The 22049-nt window shown below is 55.9% G+C and overlaps 1 protein-coding gene across 5 annotated transcripts in view; it reads right to left on the reverse strand.

Annotated features, from left to right (window-relative positions):
• Positions 1-1163: 1163 nt before the first annotated feature.
• Pde5a (phosphodiesterase 5A) overlaps positions 1164-22049 on the reverse strand; it is a 95448-nt gene continuing 74562 nt past the window's right edge. For 4 of the 5 annotated variants that reach the window (XM_047566450.1, XM_047566453.1, XM_047566451.1 and 1 more), the window contains exons 15-21: positions 20305-20392; positions 17556-17656; positions 15197-15274; positions 12868-12931; positions 7532-7606; positions 6868-6951; positions 1164-5010 (exon numbers count right to left, since the gene is read on the reverse strand). In XM_047566450.1, the coding sequence (XP_047422406.1) occupies positions 4873-5010; positions 6868-6951; positions 7532-7606; positions 12868-12931; positions 15197-15274; positions 17556-17656; positions 20305-20392 (628 nt within the window). In that variant the 3' untranslated portion in view covers positions 1164-4872. The remainder of the gene's footprint in view (positions 5011-6867; positions 6952-7531; positions 7607-12867; positions 12932-15196; positions 15275-17555; positions 17657-20304; positions 20393-22049) is intronic. The other variant, XM_047566449.1, reaches the window with a different exon arrangement.

The following is a 22049-nucleotide window of genomic DNA, read 5'->3' on the forward strand; positions in this document are numbered from 1 at the left end:
CCCGCACTGCGTAGGGGTGGACACAGGCTTTGTCCACTGGTCAAGACCCACAGACCTCCCCACGGGCAGAGTGGACCCTTCACCACGGGCACAGTGGAGGGGGCGGGGAGCTGGGAGAGGGCATGCCAGGCTCCCTGCCAAGTACCCTGCACTCTCCAGCCAGTTCTGATGTGAACCCAATGACTAAAGATCAAGCCGATAACAAAACCCCACCAACGGGTGCGCAGGCAGAGGCTGTGCGGAACGTGCCAGCCTGGGGCAGGAGGAGTGGGCTGGCACAGGCGTGGGCACAGGCTGCGGCTCGCGGGCGTTCTCGGACGCTCCGGCTCCTGCGGGAAGGGCTCAGAGAGTCCACGTTCCCCACATGTAATTTCATTCTCCTTGGATTCTCTTACTTCCTTCCCTTCTCTTTTCCCTTCTTTCTTTCTACCAGAAGAGTTCCTATTCCTTCTTTAGGGCCAGGAACACAACTGGAAATCGTGCCTCTGCTGGTCCTTATTGGAAACCGTTCCTGCCTGGAGGCACGATGTCCCCCAGCCTGGACCTGGAGCAGCCTAGACATCCCCCAAAGGCCTGTGCAGCAAACGGTGAGCTCACAGACTCCGCGCCGTCCTACCTGGAGGGGAGAGTCCCCGGGCGCAGCACCAACGCTGGTGACGCTGGTGTCGGATGGAGGCTGCCACTCACCAGGCGAACAAAGTTGAGGAGTGGTCTGTGAAACCAGTGGAACCAGACCAGGTGCGGAATATTCAAGAAGCCCACCTGACCCGGGCAGAGCCACGTGGGCCCTCTAAAATCTAAAGCTCAGCAGGAGAGTGAAGTGGAGTGGCACCTGCTTTGAAACCCTGAGGGGAGGTCTCAGCTCCTGAGCCTCAGCTCCTCAGGTGGCAGGAGGCTGGAGATAACTGAGCCAGGGTGGTGTGGACCTGAGGAGTGGAGGCAGGCACAAGAGGCTGTCCTCAGATGGGCAGCAAAGGCCCTGCCAGGAGGGAGGCCACCATGGAGACAGCACAGGGCGGGGGCAAGGGCCGGCTAAGCCACGTCCTTCTTGCTGGTATGACTACAGGTGAGTTCCACCTGTGTCTCAAACCACTGGTCCATTTCCCCAGCCCAAGACCCAAAGTCCCCGTCAGTTCTCAACTCGGAAGATTCCGAGTCCCCTAATAATCACACGGCACTCCAGGGACCCATTCATTCTTTATTCTACCAAGCACGGCAACTCCAAGAAGCAGACAGGTGAGTCTGCACAGTGCAGGGACCTCCCTGGCCGGCTTGCGACTGCACAGTGCCAGGGGTGGGTGGGTGTCACAGAAGAGCCATCGGGGGCTCTTGGTGGGAGAAGGCGGCGATCGACTTTCATGACGATCACTGTGACTGCAAAGCTAAATGGTGAGGTACACAGTGACTCCTTCATCCTAGTATAAAAATAGTGCCAGAAACTATGTATTTGTCCAAACATATTGAAAAGGTATAAGAATACAAATAGATTTAACAGTGGCTAGTGGTGATTCACAAGGTCTCCTTTCTTAAGCTGTCCCAGAAATTCCTATTCCCACTATTTACATGGCTTCCAGCTACATTCACAGGATACGGCCACACAGGCTTTGGAGGGGTGTGGAGGGCGCCCTGAGCACGGGGGTCAGCACTGCCCAGTTCACAGCCCCAAGAGTCACACGGGGACAAGGGACGCGATCTGACGGATCCCGCGGGAGCCTGGGGCGAGGAGGAGGCCTGGTGTGCAGGCGGCGGGGAGCGGGCAGGCAGCTGTGTGCTGGCCCCACATGGGGCGGGTGGGCAGCCCTTCCTGCACCTGTGCACAGGCTCACCTGCCTGTGGCAGGGCCACCCTGCCCCTCCTCCCTCCCAACTACCCCGCAGCTCTCAGGAGGAGACCGCAGCTGCCTTTCCCCTCATCTCAAATCGGTCCCGTTTAAAAACACAACAAAAAACAAAGCAAGCGCATCACGTGAGGCGGCCTGGTGAGCTGCGGGGCCACCTGGAGCCCTGTGGCGCCTGTGCCACCTGCTGAAATGAAGGCACTTCCCTGCTGGCCGAGCCTCTGGGGCCCTGGTCCTCCAGGAGCCCGGCCCTTCAGACTGTTCTCACTCTTAGCTCCAGGCCTGCATGAGAGGACCCCGGTCAAGGGGAGGAGCGAGGGACAACGCATCGCCTCAGTCTGTGCCCCGGCAGGGCGCTCAAAGGGCCTGAGACCACACCCTGCAGGACCCGCCGTTTCTCCTTCTTGGAAACTCAAGTGCCAGGACCTGTGGGCTCTGAGCTTTCTCTGGCCCTGTGCTCCGTTCCCATGGGTCTCCGAGGCCCACTGGGCACCCCAGGGCTGCATCCTTGTCCCCCCTAACTCTGCACAGGCCTAGAAAGGGTGCACACCCTCTGAATTCACATCATGGTGACTAGAAAGGCCAATACTCTGAAAAACAGGAGGCCAGAAGCTGTGCAGACTCTTCAAACCAGTCAGCAAAGTACTGGGGCTTTTCTGGCTGAGAACTGAAGTTAAGTGGTATCACATTCGTCTGCTATTCCCAACCAGCCAACCTACCAGCCTAGAGCAAGAACAATTTCTTACAAGTCGTGGGTACTATAAGTACAGGGTGGGGTCAGGAAGGACTCTGCTGTTTCCCAACGTGAAGGTCCTGGAAAGGAAGCATTTGCAGAACAGAATGGATCTGGGCCCCTGGCCCACGGGTAGCAATCCTAATCTGCAACGATGCCCACCAGTCAGGACAGCGGAGCCAGCCAGCCCCGCAGACACCTGGGTTCCCTCTGAGCTGCAGCGCCAGCATCAAGGCAGAGCAGCAGGCCCTGCCTGACTTCTTTGCTGTCCAAACCAATGAAATAAAAACTGCTATCTAAAAACAAGCCAACGCCTTACCCAAATGCTTGCTGAAACACACACACGAGTCCTCCGCGTAGAACCTGTCTCAGTAGCACACGTCAGGGGGGTCTGAATAAACTGCCCGAGAGTGTGGCTGTGTATTTTGGCATAACTGGTAGATCATGGGGGTGTGACGGAAAGAGCTTATCAGAGACTCTACTCTAGGGAATTGTGCAAGCGTGCACAGTGTGTTCAGTATGCAGGCACGACTGTTGCTGGTGAATCTGTGTAATTCACACTCCAGGGCCACCAAGAGGCAACCTTAGCTTTCATCTGTGTCATAAAATAAAGCCACATGCTGAAGGTCCAGTCGTGTAGCAACACCAGTGGGGGCTTCCTGGACACGCCCCCCACCAGGGACGGCCGCGCCCTTCGTCCTGCCTCCTCTTGATTGAAGGGCAGGAATAGAGCCCGTGCCTCAACACATGCACCACTCAGAGGGACATGCCGAGGCCTAGGGAGTAAGAGGATTGAACGGAGCCACAGGCCCTGGAAGGCTTGAGACAGCGGCACACCCCTGCCCAGGGGGCCTGGCCCGCCTCGGTGACAGCCTCCCAGAGCAAACACCTCTCCTCTCCTCACAGGAAGGTGGGAGAGCGTGCTGTGGCTGCATGTGAGGTGTCCCCAGAGCTCCCGTCGGGGCAGGGACATGCGGAGGAGAAGTGGATGGATGGCAAGAGGCCCGAGCTGGAATGGACCCCTGGGGTGGTGACTGGCAGGTGGGGTGTGGGGAGGAGGTGGGTCACGGGGGCTGCCCAGGGGTGCTCTTGCCCAAGGCCCTTGCCGCTCTTCCCAGCTGCAGGGGGCCGAGCGGCCTCCTCCACCATGATGCTTGCCCCACACCAGGCCCAGAGCGGTGAAGCCGTCACCAGGGACTGAACCCTAAGCCCGCTCTTCCTGGGTCTTGTCAGGTGTCTTGTCACAGCGATGCACCTGACCAAGGCAGGGTGCTGGGACAGACCAGACTTCCTGCTCCCCCGATCTGAAGTCTGCACACATGGAGCAGAAGTCCTTTCCAAGGGCGGCTTCTCCACCCTGCTTTCCCAGCGCTGGGCAAACAGGAACTCAGGGGCGCTGCACTGGGCTCAGACCCCAGGAAGGTGTGCACTGTGCTGGAAGCCGTGGGGGGGTCACCCGCACTGTGGCCAGCGGGGCGCCGAGCCTCGCTGGCTCAGGCCGGACTTGCCCTGTGAGCCAGAACACGCAGCGTCCCAGTGCTGCCGATCTCATTTGGCTGAGGCTCCTTTCCTGTTCCTGCAGCTCCTGTCTGGAGAGTGTCTGCTGCTGACACGAATAGGACTTTCCTCCAGGCTGCACCTGGCAGATGAAACGAGAGACAGGCTCCGTGCTCCATCATCGAGCCACGCCTCCTCTAGGTCAGCGCCTAGACCACTTTTCTGTTGAGATCTAGGACGCTGATGTACAGACTGTGGTTTTAAAGGAGATGAAAGATGAGAAAATTATTTTCAAAAAGTTCAGAATTCAAACCACTGCTTCTCAGAAGGACCTCCTGTGGGCATTCCTCTGGCTGGTTGCAGGATCGGGCCCCTCCTCACTCCCCTGCTGACCTCGGCCAGTGAGGCTAGCATGCCCTTGGGGGTCGTGGGGTGCATGCCCCAGGATGCAGTCAATATGCTCCTAGCCTCCAGTGGAGAAAAGCAAGATTCCAAACCTTGTTGAAAGACTGGCAACTCAGAAAACACAGGAACCAGTTATTATAAACCCGGAGCAGGAAACAGCTGCGGAGCAGCACCTGCACCCCAGCAGGGGGCCACCACGGCTTCAGTCCAGCGGCTCGGACACGTGTCCAGAAGCTGTGGAAATGTCCCCTAAAAGCACACCATGCTGTGCTCTGGAAAGTCGTGCAGAAACAAGAATACAGCAGTGGCCGCGTGTGGACAGGATGTCTGCACGGTGCACAGGGGGACGGGGGCTCCGCAGAGGTGCCCTCTGACTCTTCCACACCGCGCCAGCGGCCCCTCAGTTCCGCTTGGCCTGGCTGCTTTCCCCGTTGACCAGCGTCTTCTCCTGCTGCTCTGCCAGGGCCTGCCACTTCTGTCTGTTCCTCCTGCAGCCCTCCAGCAAAGGCCAGCAGTCCTCCGACACGTGGGTCAGGGCCTGGAGAGAGAAGAGAGCAAGCAGTGGGAGGAAGCCGGGTGGAAGCCGCCAGGGCCCGCGCCCTCCCTGGTTGTGAGCCCACCCAGGCTGCGCTCACTCCTCTCTTGGGGGCCCTGACCTTCCCAGCGGGGTGCATACACAGGAGCCGGTAGTGAGGGAGGCCCCTGCGACGCCGGGGTGTGGACCAGGCTGAGTGGGGCCGGCTCTCTGGGGTGCAGATGGCTCTGGGGTGGGACCTGCGGGCCTTCTTGGCTGTAGAGATTTCCTGCAAGGTGATTTTATGCAAGGCACGGCCGGGGGTGTTCATCGAAGGCCACGGTCAGGGTCAGTTCTCACTCAGTGAGGCACCGCTGTCTGTGTTGAGCCACAGCAACGTGCAAGGAGGATTGCCTCCTGACAGGGAGAACCAAACATGCCCAGCACCTGGTGGCGCGGCAGGGCTGGGCGCTGCGCATGCCGGCGTGGCGCTTCCTCACTAGAGACATGGTAGCGGAGACAAGGTCATGGCCAGGACGCGCTATGGGCCCTGCAGCGCGGCCCTGCTGGGGAAGCGCGGGGTGTGCACACAGCTGTCACTCTGCTTCCGGCCGCTCCCCGCGAGGGCCGGGTGGCTGTGCGACTCGCCGCTGCCGCAGCAGTGGACACGCTTCAGCTTCACACCGCGTCTTCTATCCGGCCTGAACGCAGGGGTCCCGACAGTCCGCGACACACGGGGACGCATGGGTCCCGCACGAGCGTGACGCAAGGCTGTGAAGCCTGCCATGGAGATCTGACACGTTCCCACCACCTACAGGGACTGGAGAGATCCAGACAGCCCGTCCATATTTTCAGCTGGGAACTCTACCAGCCAGCAAGGAGGTGGCAGTTGCGCAGGGTGCCGCGCTCAGGTCGCCTGGCACTCCCAGGACTGGCAGGCAGGGCGGCAGGCAAGCAGGAGGGGCGGCGCTGGTGCCCTGGAGGGCTCCTCTTCCTGGCTGGCCACTGCTTCCCTACCCCATTCTCTGCTTGGACCCCAGATGTGGTTCAGGGGTCCCTGCCTGGGGTGAAGAGTCCATCTCCCTGGAAGACGCACTTCAGAAATCCAGTCTCTGAATCAATCCCGGCAACGCCCAGGTGGAAACCTTCCAGGACTCTTTTGGTCTCGACATGCTGTGGTAACTCCATGCTAAACACTCTTTTTCCAAATAATTAAATGCTAAAAACAGTTTTCTGTTTGAAAGATGAAGACAGAATCTAGTTTCTGCACTTGGGTCATAAGCATCTAAACTGGTAAACTGGGTTGGGGTGGTGGACCTTTTCACGTGAAAACTAAGCAAAAATCCCCAACTCCTAAAAGTCCAAAGAGGCCAAGCCAGCTAAGTGTGGGAACAGGAGCCTGCAATACCCTTAGACACTTCCTTCCTGTCCTCAGAACGAGTCTCTTAATATCCCAATCCGGCGTGGCAGAGGGAAAAAGTCCAGAGGCACTTTCCTCATGGAGGCCCAGGGTGGGGGTGTGGGCGGCGAGAAGAACCCTGAGCCAGCTCAGCCCCCAGGGGCAACTCCACACCCTGCTCCAAGCACTCCCGGAAGAGCTCGCTGGAGCCCAGCACACAGCAGGTGCCAGTGCGCTAGCACACAGTAGGAACCCGTGGGCCTGCACACAGTGGGCATTTAAGCTGAGTGAACTAAGGTTTTCGAGAACAGCGAATATAAAATGTGTTCTGTGCTCCGTGCAAACATTTATCAGCAAAAGAAGCAAGACTACTAACACTTTCATTTCTTGTTTCTTGATTTAGAACAAAAAATACGTGCCTAGTGCCAATCTCTCTGATTTACTTAAGGTTTTAGTTGACAGCATGACGTAAGCGTAAATACCTCGTAGAGCTGCAGGCAGACGGCGTCGATGAACCCAACCTGCATGCTGGGGATTTTGTTTTTCTTCTCTCTGTTCATCAGATCCTGGAAACACAGACAGACAGACGACCATTTATTTGCAGAACACAATGAAATTTGGCTCTAAAAAGATGAAACGGGCCAGCTTAGGAAGTCAGGTAGCAGCCTCATGCACGCCCCACCCAAGGACGGAGAAGACCGGGTTGGTTTCTCGTGGTGGGAGCAGCTTTCCGTGGTTTGAGATCCGTGCTTGGTATAAAAGACACCCCCAGTCTCGTGCTCCCTTCTGGGAACGTCCTGACGGTGAGAAGGGCAGGCACACGCTCAGCATCTGCTCTCATCACTGTGCCGCAGGCGACGCGGACTGCGCACGTCCTAAGTCAGAGCGAGCGTGGCGGCGGCTGTAGGTGCTCCACGCAGCCACGAACACCAGCGCCTGGGCATCTGAATGGCAAGCTGCTAGCAAGCCGGAGGGACAACTGGGACTGCAGGCGTCCCCTCCCTGCTCCCGCCTTCTGTGTGACATTCATGCTTCTAATCGGACAAGTGCCGAGCAACCTAAAGAGCCACCGTGTAGCCCAGGGAAGGCCCCACAGAAGTGCGAGAAGGACACCCCAAGGGCAGGACCAGGAGGCGCTGTTCTTACCGTGGGCTCGATGTTGAGTTCCTTCCTCTCTCTGTCTCCTTGGTCAAAAAATTCAGCTGCTACCAGTTCTGCTATCTGGAACAAACAAAAGACTGAGTTTAGGCCAGGAGAAGCACGCGGGTCTTTAAAACAGAGACCCGAATGGAGAGAACTCCCGCTGCCACGCCTGTTTCACCCACACCAGAAACCAGAACAGAGCGTGGCAAGCGACGCAAATGGCACGTGACTCACTTTACATGAGGCTATCACTGGACGAGCCATTGGGACTCTGTAAGGAAGCATTAAAGCAAGACGCGCTTCTGCTCGGCCAGCTAGAGGGAAGCGGGGCCCCTGGGCAGGATGCGGCAGCTGCTCACTCAGCACCTGCTACCCCAAGGTGCGGCCAAGACACAGCACCAGCAGGCCGTGGATGGTGGGGGGTGGACAGACCCCTTACGCTACTTCTCATCTACAGGTCCTTCTCTGGGGTTTCCTCAGTTTCTCCTTCCGTCGATGGGTAAGCTGGGTTGCTGTCCTGCAGTTCCCTGCAGACTGCACTCACTGATGTTGCTGGCAGGTCTGGCCCCTGCGTCTCCTTCAGGGCCATGCAGTTTGGAGGCCGGTGGGCCGAGACCAGCTCTCCCGGCCTGGCTCCCGCGTGGGCAGTGCTGCACTTCACCCGTGGCTCTAGAAAGCCCAGGTGCTTCTCTTTCTGTGACACTGGCGATCATCACGCTCTCTGCCCACATTCGTTGGTTCAGGGGCTGTGGAAGGTGATGGTCAGAGCCAACACTCCTTTTTGCTTTATTAGTTAAAACAGGTGAGGCTTCCCATGCCAATTATGGAGTTGTCCTGAAGTACGGTTCATGAAGAGAAAGGAGAAATGCCCGATTTCCCACTTCACCACTTTAAAAATGCCTTTGCTCTCAAGACCACCGTGGAAGGCTTTGTTTTCAGTACCTTAGTGTTACTTTGAATTCTTGGGTTGAAACATGTTTATGCACTTCCATCCTGGTTCCAGGCTGGCAGCTGGGGCTCACTGAGCTGGGTCCTCCCTGGGTCTTTGGGGCCCCCTTGCTGGTGTGAGAAGATACTCTCCCAGCTCGCCCGTGAGCTTCCTGTGGGTTCCAGCCCGCATGGCCATGTTCAGCCCTGCTCCTAGAGGACAGCAGTTTGGAGGTCTCAGCTGGGCTCCAGGTCTGCTCATGGCTACTCAGCCCCCAGAGGCCTGAGTTCTATTCTAAGCCTAATTTGAGTTCTCCAACTCAGATTCAGGACAAGAGGGTTTTAGCAAGCCGCAGACTGTCAGGTCTCTCCACCAGCGCTGGTCTGTCAGGTCTCTCTCCACCAGCGCTGGTCTGTCAGGTCTCTCCACCAGTGCTGGTCTGTCAAGTCTCTCTCCACCAGCGCTGGTCTGTCAAGTCTCTCTCCACCAGCGCTGGTCTGTCAGGTCTCTCTCCACCAGCGCTGGTCTGTCAAGTCTCTCTCCACCAGCGCTGGTCTGTCAGGTCTCTCTCCACCAGCGCTGGTCTGTCAAGTCTCTCTCCACCAGCTCTGGTCTGTCAGGTCTCTCTCCACCAGAGCTGGAAGTCCTGACTCACCACTGGTAAAATCCCTCCTTTTCCTTTTGCCACCTTGCCCACACTGTGGTCATCACACAACTGCCCCTAACAACATGGCCACTCCAAGGTTCCTGATGGCTGTTTGGTTCTACCGCAGCAGGTCTAATGTCTCTTGGAGTGAATCAGTACTCCCCAGAGCAGGTCAGCACTAATACTGAGTTTGCTTCATTTTACTTCCATGTTTTTGTGATATTAGAAATATACTCACTTTTATGTTACAATCAGGAAAACTGCTGACACGGTCCCAGAGTGTGACCAACGTGACCAGCAGAGCCCTGAGCTCTGGGCTCTGGCTAGGACACACTCCCTCCATCCTGCCTGGGAAGCCATTCACTTCCCTTTGTGGATAAACCTGGTTTTGTGTTTTTTAATATAAACATTTATATAATACAGATATTAGCATTTGCTCCTTCTTAGGTGATTAGTAGCGTAACATTCACATTTTTCTCCAGCTTGCTTTTTTCACAAGTACAAATCTGTCTTTGTACTCACTGCAGAGAGAGAATCCTCATTTCTATTCACAGTTGCATGGGGCTGGTTGTGTGAGATGGGCCACGATTCATTCCATCACCACTGACGAGTACGTGGGCTCTTTCTCGACTTTGCTATTACAAACAGCAGTAAAATAAGCACCTGCATAAGAGACTTTTACGCTCTCGCCAGTGTCCTTGGGATAAGATGCCCACAGCAGTGGAAAGGGCACAAGTCTGAACACTCCTGAAGGCACTGTGCATTTGGTGTCCCCAGCTTCCCCAAGTGAGCATGCTGTGAAACTTACGGAAGTTTGTCAATCTGACTGCTGAAAAATGGTGTCTGTGGATTTTCACTGATGGAGGAGCAGCTGCGTAGAGCTGAGCGCAGAGTTCACATGTTAGCAAATGCATGGGGTGCGCACACACACCCCGCCTGAGACAGAAGGAGCCCAACGCGGCTTCCCAGTGGTCCTCTGCCCTTCCTTTCTTTCCCTCCCAAACCACCATGATGATTCTCTCACCTCACCAGTTGGCCTGTTCTAGAACTTTCTACTGATGAATCAGGTGTGTCTCCTTTGCTGGGCATGTTTCCAAGTTATCTGGGATGCTGCTTTAATCGCCTGCTGGTTTTCAGGGCTGCACGGCACCCCACAGTGTGATGGGATACCTCGCGACACACTGATCCACTCTCATGCTGTTTCTAGCATCTGAGTGTTGGGAATGGCACTCCACAAGATTCCGTGCAAGTCTGCTATGTTGGTGTAAGTTTCGCTTTATATTTTCTCTTAGGATTGAGGTTCTGAGAACCTTCTCAAAAGTAAAGGTGGTTCCCATTCTTTCCTATTAACTCTGTTCAAATCTTCAGCCCATTTTTCTACAGGGTTGTTGGCCTTCTTCTGCTTTTAGTTCCTTATCTATTAAGAATATTAACCATCAGACATACGTGGCAAGTAGTTTTTCTCCTTTCCATGCCCTGGTATCTTTGGATGCACGTGCTCTCTCCTTGTGGGATTGAGTCTGTTGGTCATTTCCTTTGCTTCTCTGCACACTGAACCCCAGTTGTGGACAGGTCCACCATGTTTTTATCTAGTCCTCACGTGGGCTAATTCCCTGCATGGAATTCTCTGCTTCGTCTGGAGTTTACACGTGTGGACTAGATCCAGTGTTCTCTTCTTCCACCTGGTTATTCACTCATTCCAACACTGTTTTGTAAGTCTCTTTCCCCTATTTGAATATCTCCCTGTATGTGAAATGCTATCTTTATTATATAGTAAACACTATGCAATTCTAGATTGTCTGCTCTTCTGTGTTCCACCGATCTGCCACTCAAACCAAACTCTTCTGATTTGGAGATTTTGTAGTTCTGTTTCTATATTGGAACAATGAATTCCTTCAACTTTTCAGGAATTTTGGGGGTCTTTTTGCTTTTACTCCCTCTTAAGTGAATTTTGAAATCAATTTTTCTTGCTTGAGAACAAAAGTTAGTGTGATTTTTATTGTAATTGCCTTAAATATAAAAATCGGCCTACAGAGGGAGAAACCATACCTTTCCACGAAGGATTTTTTCTCTTAAGAACATGCTATACCTTCTCATTTATATCAGTCTCATCTGTACTTTAGCAACACAAAATGTTTTCTGACTTCTCTCATATGGTTTTTGCATTTTTGTCTATTCTAGGTATTTAATAATCTCATTTACTCTTCCCCATAATAAACAGTCTTTTCTTCTGTCTTACAGCTGATTTGCTCATTTACCTTTCCCTTGCTTATTTTGGGCTTTCCAGATGTATGATAATTTCATCTGCAAATGGAGACAGAGGTTTTACCTCTTTATTTAGAATTCGCATGATTCTTAACCACTTTTGCCTATTTAATTCCATTGGCTACTTGCTCAACACAAAGTCTCACTCCTTTTCTGTCTCTTGGAGTAAACTATTATTTTTCTTTTAAGGAAAGTGTCCGTTTTGAGTGAGAGGCTGGTGATCCTGACACGTGTCGTTGCTACCTTTGTGGGCAGGACCTTGTGTCCTTTTCCTTCTGATGTGGTGGAGGTCCCGTCTACAGGTGGAGCACTTCACACGGCTGTGCGCTCAGCGCCAGGAGCAGCCATGTTGGGAAGAAGGACACCACATGGGCAGAGCGGCTGGAGAGCCCGCGTGGCTCCACTCTGCAGAGCAGTGGAGAGCACGCCTGTGCCGTGTGCCAGGCTGGCCCCGCCGTCCAGGCTGGGACCATCATGGGGGGGCCTGCATCTCCACTGGACAGATGGGCACACAGTTCCAGGGTCACAGCTGCTGAGGAACCCCGAGACAGAAGGAGGTGCGCCGCCCAGGGGACTCTGCATGAGGACGTTAGCCTCTTCCCACTACCAGCAACCTCTCTCCTTGGTAGCTGCCAATGGTTCTTTTTATTTTATTTTATTTTAAAAAAACACTTTCTTATTTTGTTTTCCTTCAACAAAACCCCAGGTAGTTTCATTCAGAAGAAAGGATAAATGGAAAGACAGACTCCCCTCTTCCACTTCCCTTCTATTTGGAAAAGGGCCTGTAATCCCATTTCACAAGGGCAGGGTGGTGGTGACCACAGCCTGTCTGAGCGCCAGGGCCTGCCAGTGCCGACACTCACTCGGAGGGGGCGTCGCCTTGCTTCTCAGCGAGCTGCACTGCATGAGCCTGCTCTGGCTGGGCTCCAGGACCACGCAGCCGGAGCTGGACACACAGAACATCCACTCCTTCCGTGTGCGCCAAGACTGAGCACACCCTGGAAAGACGAAGCCACCACGTAGACAGCTCTGCATCCCAGTGATTATCCTGAGCCTTCCCCACCTCTGCAAAATGCTACGGCAGTTATGCTCACCTGGAGAAGCAGGTCCTGAGGGCTCCCTCCTGACATCCTGCGTCAGCACTTCCCACATCTACAAGCCCCAGGAACACACTCCACTCGCTAAGCCCACTGAGAGCAGAGGGTAGCCTAGTAGGCGAACCATAAGAAAATTACCTTCCTTCTTGTAATTTTCAATATTTTAAAAGGATGTGCTTTTAAAATCCCAAAATGAGCCCAAATAGTGCTGAGACTAAGCCTCCCCAGCAGCCAGCTTTGGCTGTGTTGATACAGATGCTTTCTCGACATCTGAATCTTCTAGAAAGGAAGGGCTTCCCTGTTCAGTGATCTGCTTTACAGTGCTCGAAGCCCGGGGACATGTGCCGTGAACGTGCAAAGGCTCCTTAGGTGCAGGCTGCCCTGTCACTGCTGAGCCACGTACCCGCTGCTGGACGGGCCAGGGTTTCGTGATGGCAGAGAGGTCACAAGCCGTCATCAGCATGGCTCTGAAAGGCAAAAGAGACGGGCTTCTGTTGCCCTTCACAGGAACCCAGCCCGGTACTCAGCACAGAGGGGCAACGCAGGGCCCTCCGTCAGGAACGACAGAGCAGTCACACGAAAGCCAGCGTGCCCATGACAGCCCAGCCACTGCGTCCCTCTACCCTGCCTCCAACAGCCTGGCCAGCATGGAGAGAGGGGTTCACCTCTGGGGAGAGCCTGCCTGTTGCTGCCACCACCTCTGCCTGGCGGCCGCCCTTGGTGACATCATGAGGACGGCAGTACCGACAATTACCGCCAAGGGTGACCGCAAGCCCCGCGTCAGGAGTCGGGCGGTCCTAACCCCTGCTGCACCTGACTCCCCTGAGCGCGGGGCCGCCCGGCCTCTGACAGACGGCTCTCCCGGCAGGTGGGGGCAGCACAGGAGCTCCTGGGCCTTCCCCACCGCAGACCTGCATCCCCACAGCTTCTGGAAGAGTGGCAGGTGACGTGGAGGCACTCCTGTGTCCAGCACTGTTCCCGTGCTTGCCGCTGGAAGGCACAGGCAGAGGCCACTTCTGCAACAGCCACCGCAGGCAAGGTGTCCCCAGTCCCTTCTAAGCCTCCACAGCGCACCTTCCGCCTACCCACACCAGGAGGAACCAGTGCGCCGGAGGTATCTGGGCCACAGAGGACCACGGTCAGAGGCCTGCCAGCACCACAGCCTCCCCAGAGCGCAGGGAGGACCTATGTGAGCCCAGCTGCCAGGCAAGGGCAGAGGGTGCTCAGCGCCGGGCCCAGCGCCTACTTCTCCTGAGTCCACCTTAGGAGAGGCAGCACAGAAGGCTGCCTGGCCAGGCCTGGTGTTTCTGCTGTGCTGCTGAGCATCCCTGTCACAGGCTGCAAGCTTCGGAAGATGCTGGAGGCGGCGAGGTGGGGGACTGCAGCACAGAGAGCCCCGGGCGCCCCGTGTGCAGGCTGTTGTCTGTCTGCAGCTCACCACCCTCAGCTGTCTACGCGACGCACGCCAAGCTGCACCAGCTCCCCTCCCAGCACCAGGGCTGCCATGCACTGTGGAGCCTGGGCGTGTTCAGTGACGCCGTTCCTGCCACTCCAAAGCTGGCAACAGTGGCCGTGAGGGTGGCACCAGGCTGGGAGGAGGGACAGGAGGTGACATGGAGACCAGGACCCTGGAGCAGTCAGAGTGACAGTGAGGGTGGCACAGGCCAGGAGGAGGGACAGGAGGATGACATGGAGACCAGGACCCTGGAGCAGTCAGAGTGACAGTGAGGGTGGCACAGGCCAGGAGGAGGGACAGGAGGTGACATGGAGACCAGGACCCTGGAGCAGTCAGAGTGACAGGGTGGCACAGACCAGGAGGAGGGACAGGAGGTGACATGGAAACCAGGACCCTGGAGCAGTCAGAGTGACAGGGTGGCACAGGCCAGGAGGAGGGACGGGAGGTGACATGGAGACCAGGACCCTGGAGCAGTCAGAGTGACAGGGTGGCACAGGCCAGGAGGAGGGACGGGAGGTGACATGGAGACCAGGACCCTGGAGCAGTCAGAGTGACAGGGTGGCACAGGCCAGGAGGAGGGACGGGAGGTGACATGGAGACCAGGACCCTGGAGCAGTCAGAGTGACAGGGTGGCACAGGCCAGGAGGAGGGACAGGAGGATGACATGGAGACCAGGACCCTGGAGCAGTCAGAGTGACAGGGTGGCACAGGCCAGGAGGAGGGACAGGAGGTGACATGGAGACCAGGACCCTGGAGCAGTCAGAGTGACAGTGAGGGTGGCACAGGCCAGGAGGAGGGACAGGAGGTGACATGGAGACCAGGACCCTGGAGCAGTCAGAGTGACAGTGAGGGTGGCACAGGCCAGGAGGAGGGACGGGAGGGGGACATGGAGACCAGGACCCTGGAGCAGTCAGAGTGACTGAAAGGGTGATGCCAGGGGAGGAGGACAGGTGGGTGACGTGGAGGAGGAGCCCTGCCAGCCCGGCTGTGCTGCCTGGCTCAGGGTTGTCCTCTCAGCTCCTATACCCACAGCAGGGAGGCCAAGAGCTGCCCCATCTTGAGCTGAACCCTGCTCCTCCATCCCATCTGACGTCTGTGCAGAGCAAGGGGACAGGTCCTTCCCTAGACCCCACTGCTCTTGGTCAAGGGGATGTCCTTGTCCAGCTCCCTCTCTGTGCTGCAGAAGGCTGGCCGCCTCAAGGAGCATGATGTGGCCACAGCTGACATGGAAGCTTGGGCACCGGGTAGGACACCTGCTGTCAGGAAAGTGACTTACAGAAACAACTCCTTCTGATGAGGGTCTTCCAAGTTGAATTGATTCTTTTCTATCAGTTCAAAAAATTCTCCTCGCCTCCTTGAAATTCAGAAAAAATGAGGCTGTTACAAAGGTCCTTGTTCCTGCCCCCATGACCTAAAGGTTCATGGGTGTATCCCTCTTGTGACCCAGGAAAAACCACCATCTGAAAATACTTCATTCTCCCCTTTCCCTCTGCTCATGTGTTTGGGAGGAAAATTAAACTTCTCCTGATTTTTAACCACTCAACAGAGTGGCCGTTTCAGTTCTGGAATATTTTAATTAATAAATGAGTGAAAAGTGTGACATCAACTATGATTTAAGCTATGTTAAGTGGGGGTAGAAATGAGTCTACAGGCGTTCCTAGGTACTGAACGTGGCGTTCCTACGTACTGAACATGGCGTTCCTAGGTACTGAATGTGGCGTTCCTGCGTACTGAACGTGGCATTCCTAGGTACTGAACGTGGCTGTATGGAACATTGCTGAAGTGAACCAAACAACTCCCATTTTGCTTTCTGACCCCATTTTGTGAAACTTATGAAAAACATGTTGTTTGCTGTGATAGATCAAAACAAAATGTGTGTGTAGCGTTAAGATAAGTAAAGTCACGAGCAGTGACGCACACAGTGACTATGCAGTCACTGAGAAAAACATTTGGCAGTTTGTTTACACCAAATTTACATTAGTTTTAATGGTAAAACTGGTAAAAATATTTACTAGATGAATTTGCAGAATTCAGGACTTGAAAAACAAATGAGGTAATGTGTGAACTTGTTTTGATGTGACTATATAAACTGGAGACTGATCAGGAGCGAGCGGGCACTACTCCACCGACAGAGTCTGTCACTATGTCCCGCTGACAAGTGACAAGATAGTGCTCCCCAGCTCGAGGCCCCTGGTGTTACTCCGATGACTGATTGCCGTTTGCTGTGAACCAAGCATCAATAAAACCTCATCTGAGGACCAACGACCGGCTACGTGAGTGTTATCTTATTCCTACCCGGTTCCCGATCCAGTACAGGCCGCAAGTGTTACGACGTGCTCGTGACAGTGGCGTTCCTAGGTACTAAACGTGGCGTTCCTAGGTACTGAACGTGGCGTTCCTGCATACTGAACGTGGTGTTCCTGCATACTGAACGTGGCGTTCCCAGGTACTGAACGTGGCGTTCCTGCGTACTGAACGTGGCGTTCCTAGGTACTGAACGTGGCGTTCCTGCATACTGAACCTGGCGTTCCTGCGTACTGAACGTGGTGTACCTACGTATTGTGAAGTAGGGTGCAGGAGCGCTGTGTCTGGAGGGGCTCGGGAGCCAGGAGAGGCCCAGCCGGGTCAGTGTGACTCTGGCCTCTCCGTGGGCTGGCAGGGTTCAGCTTGCCGTGCTGCCTGTGTGCCCAGCACTGCTGAGGTCGGGCAGTGCTCCGGGTCCAGCTGGACACAGCTGGACACAGACTCCAGGACAGGAAGGCCATGTGACAGCGCTGACTCTACCTGCCCAGAACCACAGCAGGCAGGTTTTATGGGGTCAGGGTGAGACCCAAGGCCCGGGAGGGTGGGGAGTAGTGAGGCACAGAGTCCTTCAGATTCTTGGCCACATGGCGACCCTTCCTCAGAGGTTGTTTGAGTGAACAGAAGTTCACTGTCTTTCCTTTTGTTCTCCTTGACTCAATGTCCACCCTTTGCACAGCGGGCGCTGCAGGTGCTGCTGGGCACGGGACACGGGCCATCTGGCCTAGGCAGCTGCGGGCTTGTTCCTCTGCTTGCTTTCCTAACAGTGGCTCAGACTATGCCCGAGAACCCTAGCCTGCACGGGGGCCCTCTGACGGTCCAGCTTGGGGATGCGATCTAACTGTGCAGACGCGTGGCCACCAACACCTTTCATGCACAATCTCATTTTAGAATCGGCAACTTCGAAGTTGTACATGCATGTCCCCTTCCTCAGCCAAAATCTAATTAAAAGAAACCCAAGCTGCTCTTTTGGCTCTGACCGCTTTTCCCACCCCTGGGCTTGGATGGTGGTAAGGAGGAGGCTGGTGGCAAGACAGGAAGGCCACGGCCCCAGAACCTTCTGCTGGGCCACCTTGGAATGACCTTGAATCGGAGATCTGACGTGAGCACAGCTTCAGAGACACAGCGGAGATGAACAAGGAAACGGCTGTGTATTCTGTGAGTTTCAGCACTTGGTGAGCCACGGGGCAGTTCTCTGGCTTCTAAAATTAAGCTCCCCCACCTGAGGGCAGCCCTGCTAGGCGTCTGTCCCCACAGCAGGAAGGCTCCCCGGAGGTGCCGAGGCCAGAGCAGCACACTGCAGACTTACCTGGGAGGACATTTCCTAAACTTACTTGACGTACAGCGCCAGGTCTGTGGCCAGGATCGCCTGCTTGATCATCTTCAGCGTGGCCTTGTATTCTTCAACCGAGAGTCCACTGAGAATCTGGTTGCCCTTTGCATTAAAAAAGAAAAGAAAAAAAGCAAAAAAAAAGCTTCATTAAACACTGCAGAGACGCAGCGGAGAACACGCCATCTGGAGCTCAGCCACGGTCTTGGCACGGGCTGGAGTTTCCTTGGGAATGCCCGCTTCCCCCGAGTGGCACGGGAGATGACGTCCCCTCTGCTCTTCCCCACCACCTTGGGTGACGTCCCGCTCGCTCCCTGGGCCTCAGCTCAGGCAGAACACCTGCTGGCGACCTACTCTTCCTTCCCGCAGGCTCACGGCTACAATCTAACAGCAGGAAAAACCAAAACGTGAAGAGATGTCAAGAGCAGTGCTGCAAGGATCAGACCGGTTTTCCAGGTCACGTCCTTGTGGCTTCCGCGAGGAACCCAGAGGACTCCTCCTGTGAACTGACACACCTTGGTAGCTCTCTAATGTCGAACTAGGTAAACACTCAGCCCAGGCCCAAAACACGCTCAGAGCATGTGTGAACCGAGTCAGATGTGTCATTAGTCAGGGCCAAGAAAAGCCCAGAGGTCTGGGAATGAGCCAGGAGGCGGAGGACTGGGCAGCTGCTGGCCACCCAGGCCAGAGAGAGTGCACTGGCTGGAGAAGGCTGAGGCACTGCAGCTGTGGCATGGGCCAAATTAATGGTGAAAATGGGTCATTACAGCCACAGACATAGACGTCACCGAAATACTAAGTGGTTTCAAACTGTGGGCCAAGCAGAAAATTACCCAGAAAAATGTCAGATACTTGTATTTGAGATAAAACAATCTCAAGCACCACAGGAGGTGTCTTTGGTGCTACATTCTTATTTTTCCTGCCCAAAGCAGAGACTTTACCATTTTGTATAATGTCCTTAAAAGACAGACTATACAGGCCTCACTGTTGGAGCCAACCATACGTATATAAGCAGGTCCCATGTGTTACGTGACAACACAGACACGGTGACGTGTTATTGAGTAAAGGAAGGCCTGACAAACCACTACAGACGACTTGCAGAGAGCTCGCGTGTCTGCGTGCTTGGGGCCTGGACCTGTAAGGATGCGCAGAGCCTTCCGTCTGCTGAGAGGACGGCACAGGCCTCCCACTACCGCAGGACACACTGCAGAGCCTGGTCCTGGACAGCTGCACACTGAGAACCACCTGCTCCCGGGGAGACACCCACGCGCAGAGCCAGCGCTCTGGAGGTAACTGGGTGCCTCGCCGCTCCTGAGACCTGAGAGTGCACAGAGACCAGCAGGGAAGTGTGGCCCTGGGCCCTGGGGGGAGGTGAGGGGACAGGGTGGCCGTGGAGCCCTGGGGCTGCCGTCAGGTGGAGCCAGGCGAGCACCGTGGTCCTGTGCTTCATGTTCTTAAAACAGAACCTGCCCGCGGGAGCCAGGCCAGCTGCAGGGGAGCCCGGGGGGGCTTCCTTCTGGGCTGAAGTCACAACTGTGGCTCGCTGTATAAGGACAGCTTGTGTAAGAACTGGCACAGCGTCTGCAGCACTGGGCCACCCACAGAGGCGCCTGAATCTTGGCCTCTGCCACAGCAGGTCACCAGGAGGGCACGGGTCCTCGCCCTCAGGTGAGAGCCTGAGGCCCTGTGCACGGTCCAGCAGGTGAGCAGGACTCACCAGGACCTGCGTCCCACCCACCCTGGGAAGGGCCAGCAGGCGGGCTCCCACGCTGAGGCCACCATGGCAGGCCACAAAGGGGGCACTCTGCGGGAAGAGCTCAGCGGGACATGGCCTGGCACGGAGGCCGGCCATCAGAACAGGCAGCTGCGAGCACTGGCCCCTCTGCCTGCTCTCCACGCTGCAGAGGTAGGACAGTACGGGCGGGTTTGGGGAGGAGGGAGTCAGCAGAAGCACACGGTGAGGAAGAGAGGAGCCCCTGTGCAGCAAGCGGGGACCGGAGACTCCATGTCAAGTTCCCGTCACCCAGGACTGGCCGACTTGGCTTCTGAATCGAGAACCAGGCACGACATACTGGGACCTAAGGTGCCCAGAGCACTTTTAATCACAGGAGGGACAGAAACCATTGTGGGCTCTGAGTCTGTCCCCAGGCTCAGGGCGCACTAGCCCGGAGGCCAGCTCAGATGGGGCGGTGTGATGGCTGTAGGGTCCCCCAGGCCAGCGCTTGTCCAGGACAGACCGCGTCTTCTGTCATGTGGGCGACACATGCAGACAACAGAAAACGAGAACCACGAGCCAACAGAAACGGAAAGGGGACATGCCCTGACAGCCTAGGCAGACACCACCGCGGACGCTCGTTTCCGCGCTGGGGCTGGAGGCTGCGCCGCAGGGCACAGGTCTGCTCACCAGATCGAGGTCAGGGACCAGGCCCGTGAGCGGCTCTCCTCCTTGACAAAATGACTGTTGATCGTGGAGAGAGGGCTGTGGTGCTTCCTGGTGGCACAGCAGTGCTCCACCGCGTAGCCCACCGGCGCCCAGCGCCACGAGGGAGCAGAGCTGATTCCCAGAGCAAAGGCGCTGCAGAAGCACAGGCAGCCCCGCCGAGGAGCCAGGGCAGCACCCAGGCCTCCCTGAGGAGAATCTGAGGCAGCTGGACTGCCAGGCCCCAGGGGCCCATCACCTGGCTCCGCTGTCCCTGCCCCAGGAGCCAGCAGGGTGTCGGGCCGCGGCCAGGCACCTCGGGGTGGAGACTCACCGGGCTGTTCAGAATCATCAGGCACTGGTCGAAGTGGTGGTGCTCCATGATGGAGTGGCAGTAGAGCTGGGCCAGCGGGTGCTCAGTCCTGCAAGGTGGGGACAGTCCTCCATGTGGCTGAAGGGACAGCTGCTGCACACAGTAGCCAAGCCCCAAACCACCCTCCCCGCGGTCAGAGACCTCCAGGCAGACAGACCGCCCCACAGAGCGGGACTGCCATGGATACCGAGTGTGAACAGCCTCGGAGTTTTCAGCACTGCGTGGAACAGCAGGGTCAGGAATGTGGAGAGAGCACTTCCCTGGGGGTGCAAAAGATCTAACAGGGAGAAGAGACACGCTGGTCCTACCCAACATTCCCTCCTCTAACAGTGGAGAAGAGACACACTGGTCTTACACAACATTCCCTCCTCTAACAGTGGAGAAGAGACACACTGGTCTTACCCAACATTCCCTCCTCTAACAGTGGAGGTGAGCCTCACTGGTCTTACCCAACATTCCCTCCTCTAACAGTGGAGAAGAGACACACTGGTCTTACCCAACATTCCCTCCTCTAACAGTGGAGATGGGCCACACTGGTCTTACCCAACATTCCCTCCTCTAACAGTGGAGGTGGGCCACACTGGTCTTACCCAACATTCCCTCCTCTAACAGTGGAGATGGGCCACACTGGTCTTACCCAACATTCCCTCCTCTAACAGTGGAGGTGAGCCTCACTGGTCTTACCCAACATTCCCTCCTCTAACAGTGGAGATGGGCCACACTGGTCCTACCCAACATTCCTTCCTCTAACAGTGGAGGTGGGCCTCACTGGTCTTACCCAACATTCCCTCCTCTAACAGTGGAGGTGGGCCACGCTGGTCCTACCCAACATTCCCTCCTCTAACAGTGGAGATGGGCCACACTGGTCTTACCCAACATTCCCTCCTCTAACAGTGGAGGTGAGCCTCACTGGTCTTACCCAACATTCCCTCCTCTAACAGTGGAGGTGAGCCTCACTGGTCTTACCCAACATTCCCTCCTCTAACAGTGGAGATGGGCCACACTGGTCCTACCCAACATTCCTTCCTCTAACAGTGGAGGTGGGCCTCACTGGTCTTACCCAACATTCCCTCCTCTAACAGTGGAGGTGAGCCTCACTGGTCTTACCCAACATTCCCTCCTCTAACAGTGGAGGTGAGCCTCACTGGTCTTACCCAACATTCCCTCCTCTAACAGTGGAGATGGGCCACACTGGTCCTACCCAACATTCCTTCCTCTAACAGTGGAGGTGGGCCTCACTGGTCTTACCCAACATTCCCTCCTCTAACAGTGGAGATGGGCCACACTGGTCCTACCCAACATTCCCTCCTCTAACAGTGGAGATGGGCCACACTGGTCTTACCCAACATTCCCTCCTCTAACAGTGGAGAAGAGACACACTGGTCTTACCCAACATTCCCTCCTCTAACAGTGGAGGTGGGCCACACTGGTCTTACCCAACATTCCCTCCTCTAACAGTGGAGATGGGCCACACTGGTCTTACCCAACATTCCCTCCTCTAACAGTGGAGGTGAGCCTCACTGGTCTTACCCAACATTCCCTCCTCTAACAGTGGAGATGGGCCACACTGGTCTTACACAACATTCCCTCCTCTAACAGTGGAGATGGGCCACACTGGTCTTACCCAACATTCCCTCCTCTAACAGTGGAGGTGAGCCTCACTGGTCTTACCCAACATTCCCTCCTCTAACAGTGGAGATGGGCCA

The sequence above is a fragment of the Sciurus carolinensis genome, chromosome 10 (assembly GCF_902686445.1).
Source record: "Sciurus carolinensis chromosome 10, mSciCar1.2, whole genome shotgun sequence".
NCBI lineage: Eukaryota > Metazoa > Chordata > Mammalia > Rodentia > Sciuridae > Sciurus > Sciurus carolinensis.